The sequence below is a fragment of the Exophiala spinifera genome, assembly GCF_000836115.1.
Source record: "Exophiala spinifera strain CBS 89968 unplaced genomic scaffold supercont1.18, whole genome shotgun sequence".
NCBI lineage: Eukaryota > Fungi > Ascomycota > Eurotiomycetes > Chaetothyriales > Herpotrichiellaceae > Exophiala > Exophiala spinifera.
Window position 1 is genome coordinate 1 of NW_015622530.1, and position 9,928 is coordinate 9,928.

General features: G+C 47.5%; 2 protein-coding genes across 2 annotated transcripts; both read left to right on the forward strand.

Annotated features, from left to right (window-relative positions):
* Window positions 1-44: 44 nt before the first annotated feature.
* PV08_12096 (uncharacterized protein) lies at window positions 45-2,753 on the forward strand (the record flags this gene model as incomplete). The annotated part of the gene is made up of 5 exons (XM_016386403.1): window positions 45-666; window positions 713-734; window positions 788-912; window positions 961-1,100; window positions 1,938-2,753. 5 exons carry the CDS (start codon window positions 45-47, stop codon window positions 2,751-2,753), a joined length of 1,725 nt encoding a protein of 574 aa, XP_016229868.1.
* Window positions 2,754-6,067: 3,314 nt separating this feature from the next.
* PV08_12097 (uncharacterized protein) lies at window positions 6,068-8,102 on the forward strand (the record flags this gene model as incomplete). The annotated part of the gene is made up of 2 exons (XM_016386404.1): window positions 6,068-7,954; window positions 8,004-8,102. The coding sequence occupies 2 exons, from the start codon at window positions 6,068-6,070 to the stop codon at window positions 8,100-8,102; spliced, it is 1,986 nt and encodes a 661-aa protein (XP_016229869.1).
* Between the last annotated feature and the right edge of the window lie 1,826 nt (window positions 8,103-9,928).

The following is a 9,928-nucleotide window of genomic DNA, read 5'->3' on the forward strand; positions in this document are numbered from 1 at the left end:
TCCAATCAGAACAAACACTCACTCAGACGCGAGCTACGAGCACTATGGAGGCATCCAACGGATCCGATGGATCCGACATGTCTCTTTCCTCACAACCCTATCCGACCGTCTACACTGATCACTCTCTTCTCAACTCTTCTCGCCGTGTCAGCCGCTATCCCAAGCCCGTGACGTCAACATACATACTTGATTCTTGGAAATTGAACAAGATCTTAGAATATCCAGATCATGGAAAGTTCTTCATCACTTATTTCCATTATTCGGTTATAATCCATTGTCAATACCAGAACTGCGAGTATGGCTCCTTGGAAGCAGGTCTCAGGATGCTTCCTTTCGACGCTAAGAGTGAAGCTCTATACGACGCCTTGCAGTATCATCTACAAAATATTGAATTCGGCGCAGTTACCTTTCTCACGTTGAAAACCATCGGAGGTACACTGGAAGTTCAAGTCAAATCATTGCACGAGAGATCTGATATCAACTGGAATATCCTTGAGGAATCCCCGAGTGTCTCTTCAAGAGGGGGCGACTTGTACCAAAGACACAAAGAAGAAAGCCGCCGGGAAGGGTTTCATGAGATTGATCTTCGAACCATTGATCCCGAGACTTTGAGTTGCCCTAGTCTGGCTTCAGAAACTCCGACTACATTGCGGCGCGAAATTGCAGGTAGGTCTAGCATTCAAACTTCTGAGAATCCTCTAATACTCGATAGAAAAATGTCCTCGATCCGAAGCGTAAGTAATCATTAAAAGAAAATAAGTCCCAGTCGCTTCAGAACCCGTTCCAGTAAGCCGACCATGGTTGACGATAACTTTGGTGCCATCAGACAGAAGAACGAGTCCGCACCAAAGGCACTTACGTGTAGCACTAGTCAGAAGGGCTTTGCGTCTCGCAGCGAAATTGCGCGACATAGTATGGTCAACCCTTGGCTGCGACAGCTCTTCGCTAACTTTCTTACAGAGCTAATTCACAGCGGCATCAAACCACATGCTTGTGATTTCGAAGGCTGCGGGAAGCGATTCACCCGGAGACCTAATTTGACTATCCACATGCGAGTGCATACCGGAGAGAAGCCTTATATGTGCGAGCGATGTAGCAAGGTATGCCCAGTTTCGGTCCCAGCGAGGGAAAACAGACTGTCTAACCTCCGTGCAGCCATTTTCCTGCTTGGGTAATTTGGTGAGACACCGCCGAATTCACTCATGAAAGCGGCCTTCAAGTGCTCCTCTGCAAAGAAGAGCAGATAAGGAAGGTCAACGAAACGCGACAGGCAGCAGTCAATGTCTACACAGGATTTGACGGCACATCCTTTTTAGAGATTGCAGATATCGAAAACTATGGCTGGACATGGAAGGATCGCTTTCGACTGGCCATTTATCGTCGGCTTTGGGGGGGGGGGGGGTTACAAGGAACGTGTCGCGTCTACTACGTCGATATTTTGAGTAAGTCGGCAGCATTTGTCTACAAAGATCACTATGGTTGTGTCCATGTGTAGATCATGGTCACCATGGATGGGTTCAATCTGGAATTGTCTCAGTGTCCGGGAAACTTGAAGCGAAATTTGGTTCTGATTAGGCTGAAATGGCGTGTATGGATTCGGATAGTCAGACAGAATGGTAGCTTCTTCACTGAGCACTGCTTAAATTGCTTAGGGTAAACAGTACTGTAAATGCGTCACTGCACTGGGAAGCATGTTTAACGATGAGGCTCAGCCTCAAGCCACTCTGCTGGTAATTCCAGAGAAATTACTGTGAGAATACACATGGCTGAATGATAGATTCGATGGTGTTGTGCCTATTGTATCTTGGCGACTTGTGTGCGCAGTATTAAACAGTTCAGTGCTTCCACCTTTTCTATCTTACAGTCTCTTTTCGCATGCTTCTTTACATTCTCTTCAGAACCAGCAGGCACAACTCATTCTCTCACATAGCATTCAGGTCAACTTCATGGATATCGAGTCGCTATTATTGGACCCGAACCAGTCAGAAGGGTCGCCCGGGCAAGATTCTACTACTATCGACATAGACTCAACTGCAACTGGGAACTACCACGAGGTCGTTCAAGTGTCCGAGGAATCTATCGACTCTCAGGCAACAGACCAGAGATTTTCCTACGAACAGCTGTTGCTGATTCTCTCTTGCTTGTATGTAACCACAGGAGATCACTATCGCACTGGTGACGAGCGACCACTAGATGATATCATTCAACGGCAACCAGAAACTTGGACGCAAACGCTGAACAAAGAAAGCTGGAAAAGTGTTTATCATGCTTTCAATTCTATATCCTCGACAAAGGTTGCGTCTAAGGAGTTGAAGCTATGGAGGAACATTATTCTCAGCAAGCTACAGCGCCTGCCAGATCAAAGTATCCCTCCAATAATACCAGAACAATTGGACTGGGACTGGGAGCGCAGTGCTCATCTTGTTTGCCTTCATTATGGAGTTTCATCTGCAGATCCGGATATGTCGAAATTTTGGGACGAAGAGCGATTTGCCAGGCTTACCGAGAAGCTCAGCGGCTCTGCCATGTTCCCGAACTCTCTTACTCTGGGGGAACTCAAGTCAGCGGTGAACAGCCTAGCATTGCTGCTCGGCAAACCAACTGAGCTAAATCCAAGTCTATTTACGCTGATGATTCCGAGGGATCGCACGAAGCGATCTGCAGAGGGGGACTTAGGTGGGCGGAATGCCATAACCTCAAGGATGAGACCTTTACTCGATGGAAGGGTCTTGACAAGAGATGATATTAGGTGAGGAACTCCGGGGACTTAAACTGTCATCTTGTCCTTCGTTGTTGACAGGGCCTGCGAATGTTGATGTAGAAAGCTGTATTGTTTCCTTCTCGATCTCAGCTCCTGAGCTATGTTTGACAAAGAAGGGTGCATTTTACCTCTAGGGTGCCAACAGATTTAGGAGGCGTATCAGGGCATGAAATTATAAGCGTCTATATTTGATTATTTACCATTGACAGCTTATAAGTTCAAAATAAGGAGGACAAGGCGTAGAACGCAATCTCCCCTGATTCCCTGAGTCTTAGCTGCGCACATCTGGCCTTGGTCACTTTACCCTTGAAGTAGTACACAAGGCCGGAGAACAGTCTGAAAGCAGGATTCTTAAACCCTCACCGTGTTTGCCCCCTTTAACTCTCTTGTTGTCCTTTGGTCTTACATTCTCTCCTCGACGAAAACACCGTCCTTCTCATGGCTAGCTACGATTGAGCTCTCTCCTTCGAGCTGCTGAGACAGTAGCTGACTTTAGTACGCTCGAGGACACTCAACTGCTTCATGAACGTCTTCCTCCTGTCGAAGCACTGTCTCTCTAAAATACGGAGCGTTTATCTACCCATTTCTTCTTCGACCTCGCCGACAACTAAAGCGAAGATTACGACCCCAGGCGGTTACCCTCTCATTCTCCCTGTCAAGCCATCGGCAAGAGTTGCATTGAAGACAATCTGTACTCTACTGTGTACCACTCTGCAATCGAAGCCTCGGTAGGTGCTCGAATAGGACATGGAGAGACACAGAGGCAACAACTACCCAAAGTTTCAAGAGCATGGAAGGCCACCAGACAATTACCTCGATTCAGGATGGAAGTGGAGACAAGAGTACGCATTCTACGGAAAGCTGCTAAGACCTGAGCGGAAGGTACGCCCGGACGAACGAGTGCGATAGTGTAAAGAGCGATTGAATGACAAGATCTTGATCCAGATTCCTCGCGAGACTGTCGCCACTTCGCGCAGACAATCACCGCTCCGTCGACTGAATTATACTTGCGACTATAACACTCCAGAGGTGGGAGAGTGGATACAGAATATCACGAACACTATACAGGACTGTAAGTATTCTATATATCGACTAAAAGGATCTTACTAACCTCTACATAGTCAACTTGATCGACACCAGCGTCGAGTCTGTCCTAGTAAAAGATCTATTATCTTTTGTGGCCTCTGTGTGCCATGAAGAACATGAGAAAGAGATGGAACACTCTAGTTTGGTTGACAATCGGTTTCAGCACCTACTCGAGTACAAGGACGAACCCGCCATCCAAAGAGAACCGGCTACGTCTCTGCGCCAAACTTCAATTGCAGAAACTCAAAACTACGCAGACTTATTCTCACGGCATTCACAGTACAGCTACGATCAAAACCATACCTCAACCAATCCAGCCAATGCCGAGGCGGTTTGTTTGGAAATGCAGTCGTCTGTTGAAACCTCCAGTCAGCTATTCTACTGGCCGACATATAATACTTTTTCCCTCGATGGGTGGCCCTCTTCTACCTCGCCAACAAATGCTATCGTCACAACCCCAGAAAACCGTCAAAATATCTGTTATCCTTATGTGCGTAGCATAAGCGAGTTAAAAGGTTTTCCATCAACCGAGCAAGAAATAACAGACGCAGTTATGGGGGGTGTTCATTCGCCCAATTTTTCAACCTCACTGGATTTGTAAGTTTAACTCTGGAAAGTGTGTCTCTTGTTAACTAATCGAAGATAGAGGAACGCAAGATGAAGCCCACGAATTGGTCTATTCAGAAATTCATGAGCCTACACCCAATTCTTGTTTAAAAAAATGAAAGATCATGGAAGTGCCTTGAGAAAGGATGCAAATCGAGGTACAAACATAAAGGTAATCTATTGAGACATCGCAGACTCGTACATCAGAGACACGTACACCAACCGAAGCTACAACAGTTTTTCTGCCCTCATCGAGACTGCAAGACCAACCGCCCTGGTTTCCCCCGAAAACTGTCGCTCGCCAATCACATGAAGAGAGAGCATCCGGACGAGAGACACTGAAGGAACTCAAGTGTAAAGTGTCGGTAGTAAAGAGTGTTTGAAGTGCGCTTCTGGAGGCGCAGGGAGGAAGGAGGTGTCTTGAGACCATAGTGAGTGCAGAATATTACGATGTTCGAAGGCTTGCAGAAGTGGTTGTCATATACCCTTCAATTCGAGCTCGAATTGAAGGTCACAAGAGAAGATATAAGAATACGAATCGAGGTACGCATACAGGTCGCATTTGGTAGTCAGATGGAGCCTTCATGACGGGGTTGCTAGTCTCTGCAAGTCGAAACCTGACGTGTCTACAGATAGGTAGTATAGAGGGCGTTTTCGACGGCATTCTTCAGGTGGAACCAAGGGGTTGGGCACCTTTGGCAAAATAAGTGTGGCTTTACTCGCCACTCAAGACAAACCCTGGTTTTGAAGCTGAACAGCTGGCAACTCAGTGAACGAAGCTGGGAGTCCAATATTCTCCTGTTTCCTTGTAGAATCAACATTCATGGGCCTAGCCTACCATCGCGAAGGAAAGTGGCTTCATCAATCGAGCGAAAACCAATGATTATTTCGTATTTCGTACTTTGTGCCATTAGCCAAATAGGTCAGAGGGTTCTACACGAGGCGTATTCTGTCACGAGCAAGGAGAAACACTGCCTCCTGTCATACAGGAGCATGGTGGCTCCATAGAAAAGGCAAACGGGTGTGAGTGACCTTCGACGAAGCGTCGAGCCAGACAGGCCCGTACAATTCTGATTCCCCTCGAACGCGTATTTCCACTTGGTGGTTGCCTTTTTGGTTAGCGAAGTCTTCACAGAGTACAAGACAAGGCGAAGTATTATCAAAAGTACGTATAAGAATCTCCTTCGTCTTGGTCACAGTCTCTCTCCATTTTCACTCTGACTCATCCAAATTGGCCCTCGTTCCACTTTACCCGAGCTTCGCTATCGGGGTTCAACATCCAAAAGACATTCAGATCTCCCACTGCAGCCGACACCATATCACGATTCAGACCAAAAACAGGCCTGTCAGAAACCTCTCAGCCTTCTGGCCCTAGCGCAACGTCCTCGTCGTCGCCAATTTTCAATAGCAAGACTTCTAGGTACGCCTTCATGAGCCTTCGCCCGCATATTCTTATTTCTCATCAATTTTCTGGCATCTAGATTTGTCCGACAAAGACAGCAGCACCAGCAAGTATCGCTGCAGTCAAAGTCGAGAGAGGAACCCAGCAGTAATGAACTTCATCGATTAACCTTGGTCGACCAACATCGATCCAACAAGCACCTTTCAGATCCCATGAGACGTTCCAAACGCCCCGCCCTTGACCAGAACGCTTGCTATCCGAATAAGAAGGACGATCGTGGACCGGGATTGCCCTTTTCCGCCCGCCACGAACGGGCCCTGTCTTCACCCACCTCTACTTCCGCGAGAACACCAGCCCCGTCTCAAGCCTATCACTCTACTCAGAGGACACCGCCGTCTTCTCTCAAGTTACCCCCAGCGGCACCTACGTTGGGTGCTAGGCCTCATTCCCGTTTGCCCTCCCACCTCCGCTCCGTGTCCCAGGAAGGTGCAGTGAATGGACACTTCAAACAACCCGAAACCAGGCCTATCTCGCAGGAAAAGCTCGTTGATGATTTGGAAAAAATATACGCTGGGATCGTGAAGCTCGAGAAGAAGTGTGTCGAGACCTGTCACCAGCAGTCTCAGACTGCAAACAAGCTTTCCCATGAGCAGTGGCAGGCCCTGATTGTCTTGCATCGGACTCTGTTGCATGAGTATCATGACTTCTTCTTGGCCTGTCAACATCCAACTGCTTCACCTGCACTTCGGCTACTACCGACCAAACATGCCATGCCTGCGCGGATGTGTAGACATGGTATTCACAGTTTTCTTGAGCTGCTCCGCGATCGATTACCTTTCTCGCTCGAACACATGCTCAGATTTGTCTATCTTGCCTATCAAATGATAGGCCTGTTGATGGAATCGGTACCTGCTTTTTATGAGACTTGGATAGAGTGCCTAGGAGACCTTGGACGATACCGACTGGCCATTGAAGAATCTGATATGCAGGTTCGAGAACACTGGGCTGATATCGCCAGAATGTGGTACAATCGCGCTGCCGATCACTCACCAACGACTGGTCGTATACAGCATCACTTGGCTGGATTGGCGAGACAGAACATTGTTCGACAGCTCTTTTTCTACTCCAAGGCTCTCATTAGCGATATCCCATTTGTGAATACCCGGATTTCAATCATGTGTTTGTTCTCTCCGTTTCTCGACAACTATGAGACAACAAGTCAAAAATATCTCAAGGTAGAAACGAGTCTGGTTACAGCGGCAGGAATACTTTTCACTCATGGTTTCATTCACGACTACCGCTCACACATCAGTCGATTTGTATCCGAGTTAGACGGCACTATCAACAGAACCGGATCGAATTTCAAGACACAGGGAGCAGAGATGGCATCATGTCTAATCGCCATGATTCTCGACTTCGGAGCCGATGAAAATTATCTTTGGAAGGCTCTTTGTGCGAGTTCCGAGAAGAGTAGACAGACTCCAACTGAAAGACAATCGGATCCCCAATCTGGCAAACATCCATCTGAGAATCCTATGGTCAAGACTCAACTGCACCGCAAATTCTGGGAACAAGATGGCCCTATCAATGCGCAAGACTTTACTCAGGCTGCTCCGCCACTCGGTAACCGATCAGGGGTTAAATTCTCTTCATCCGATGAAGTCACGTCATATGTTCTGCCTATCTGGCTCCAGTGCACTTCCATTGTTGCGTCTAAAGCTGGAGACAGAAATGTCCTCCCGTTTCTACATTTCACTCTGGCATTTATATGGAGTCAATCATATGTTCCAGAGGCTCTCATCTGCCTTGAGAAATATATTCCGTGGAACGAACTGGCTTTGTCATTAAACTCAATGAGCAAATCTGGTGTGGCCGACAAAGAAGTCGAGTCTCCCGAATTCCCTCAACCACAGTCCGGGACGGGTCGTCAGCTACCAGAGGATTTCTTGATGCGAGGATTCAAATGGTCTCAGCACTATTATCCCCCACAATTTTTTGACGGCCAAGTGACAGACGAAGACGAACGTCTACTGGAGCTTCCGAGTCATGCCGCGCCTCGTGTGACGAGGTGTCTATGGGTGGCATTACGACTTGCTAAGGTAAGGAAGATCCCCGTTGGATGGCCAGCACTCGCTAATCGGGACTTAGTTAAATCGGTACATTACCTACGACTTTCAGAAGCAATGGTTTTCTGTTTTGCCTTTACCGGTGGTGTGCCGCCAGCCTGATGTGATGGACGAAGATTGAACAGGGGCATCATATTTCGCTTCCCCAGCGGGAGGGAAACGAGCGAGCCTGATTCAGCGGTGAACAACCTAGCATTGCTGATGGGCAAACCGGCTCAGCTGAAGATTCCCAGACCATTCCTACCCAAAGCATGTAAGCTGATAATCCTGAGAGGTAGCATGAAGCGATCTTCATGGAAGGACTTAAATGGGCGGAATACCAAAGCCGTCAAAGAAGGATAAGGCCTTTCCTCGATAGATGGTCTTAGCGAGAGAGGATATTAGGTGATGGAATCTGAGGACTCAAACTGTCATCTTGTCATTCGTTGTTGGCAGGGGCAGCGAATGTTGACGTAGAAAGACGTATTGTGTCCTTCTCGGATCTTAGGTCCTGGGCAATATTGGACAAGGAAGTGTACATTTTACCTCTATGTTGCTAACAGATGTAGAAGGAGTATCAAGGCATGAAATCACAAGCGTCTGTATTTAATACAGTAATTGAGCATTGACAGCTTCTAAGTTCAAAGCAAGGAGGACAAGGCGCAGAACGTAATCTCCCCTGATTCTCCGGCTCTTAGCTGCGCACATCTGCCCTTGGTTATGTTCTGCTCGTCCCCAATTCTTTACACATCTCAGCTTCGTCTCACTGTGTTGGGTACAGTAGCTGCAATGTCGCTTCTATCTGAATATTGGCGGTGTCGCAATATCTGTCATTATCGCAAAAGGCCCAAAATCAGGGTAGGAATGCCTCCACACCTTTGCTGAAGTCGAAAGCTAACGAATTTTCCGCAGCGTGATGGACCGCATCCCTAAGAAAATGGTGACAGAAGGCAGTGAAATACGGAATACATTGATGGCAGCACTTTTATCAGATGCATGAGAGATCGCAAAGTTGAAGGTATGGTCGAATACCTGCGCACAGGGCTCAAAGTCCCTACTTGGCTTCCGCAGGCGTACAAAACTACGGATGATTCAAGATTCACCACCACAACTGCCTCGAAGGTTAACATCATTGTCCATATTGAGAGTCAGCCAGCAATCTCATGGGAGGCTGCTGCTCTTGCTCTATACCCCCTGGCCGGCCGAGAGTCGAAATTTGCAACGAACCCACAGTTACAATGTTCGAAGGCTTGAGGGAGAAGCTGTCATATACCCTTCAATTCGAGCTCGACTTGAAGGTGACAAGAGAAGATGTTTCAAGCTGTCCAAGGGGTGTGCATCCGAGAGTCGATCCACAGCGCACCCGAAGTATCAGGATACCCTTGCGAATGGGATACGAATGATGGTGAGAAATGGAACTGCCACCATGAGCTTCTGTGGTACAAACATGGCCATCAGCTTGATTGCAGGATGTGAGATGATTCGGTGTATCAATAAGATTCTTTTCAACTTAGAAATCGAGTCTTCACATAGTCAAGTCGGAGTCAATGGGAGGACTCGGGTATCTGTGAATTGAAGGACACCGTGGGATGGTCATCATGCAATAAGCTAGGTAGCAGATATGAGACTTCAGTATTTCAACAATTGCTATCGTGTTTGAAACCTCGGACCCCGAAATCCTATGCAGAGTACCATGAACTTCGTTCCCTGAAGATGGATACAGTATAGAAGACATGAAAGAGAGAAATTCGTCAAAATCTCCCATTAGGTTCAATAGGCATCTGACTTGTCGAGGCAAGGGCCCGAAGCAAGTCTATTAGCCGTATCAACAACCCCTATGAAAGGGGCTGTGTCACCCAGCGGACCGGAGAGTCAGCTTTTCTTTTACAGAGGTTGATGTCCTTCTGGTTCTCCGGCTACAAGAGACCACAACTTGTGTCTTCTATCGACCCTGCCCGCAAGACCTCG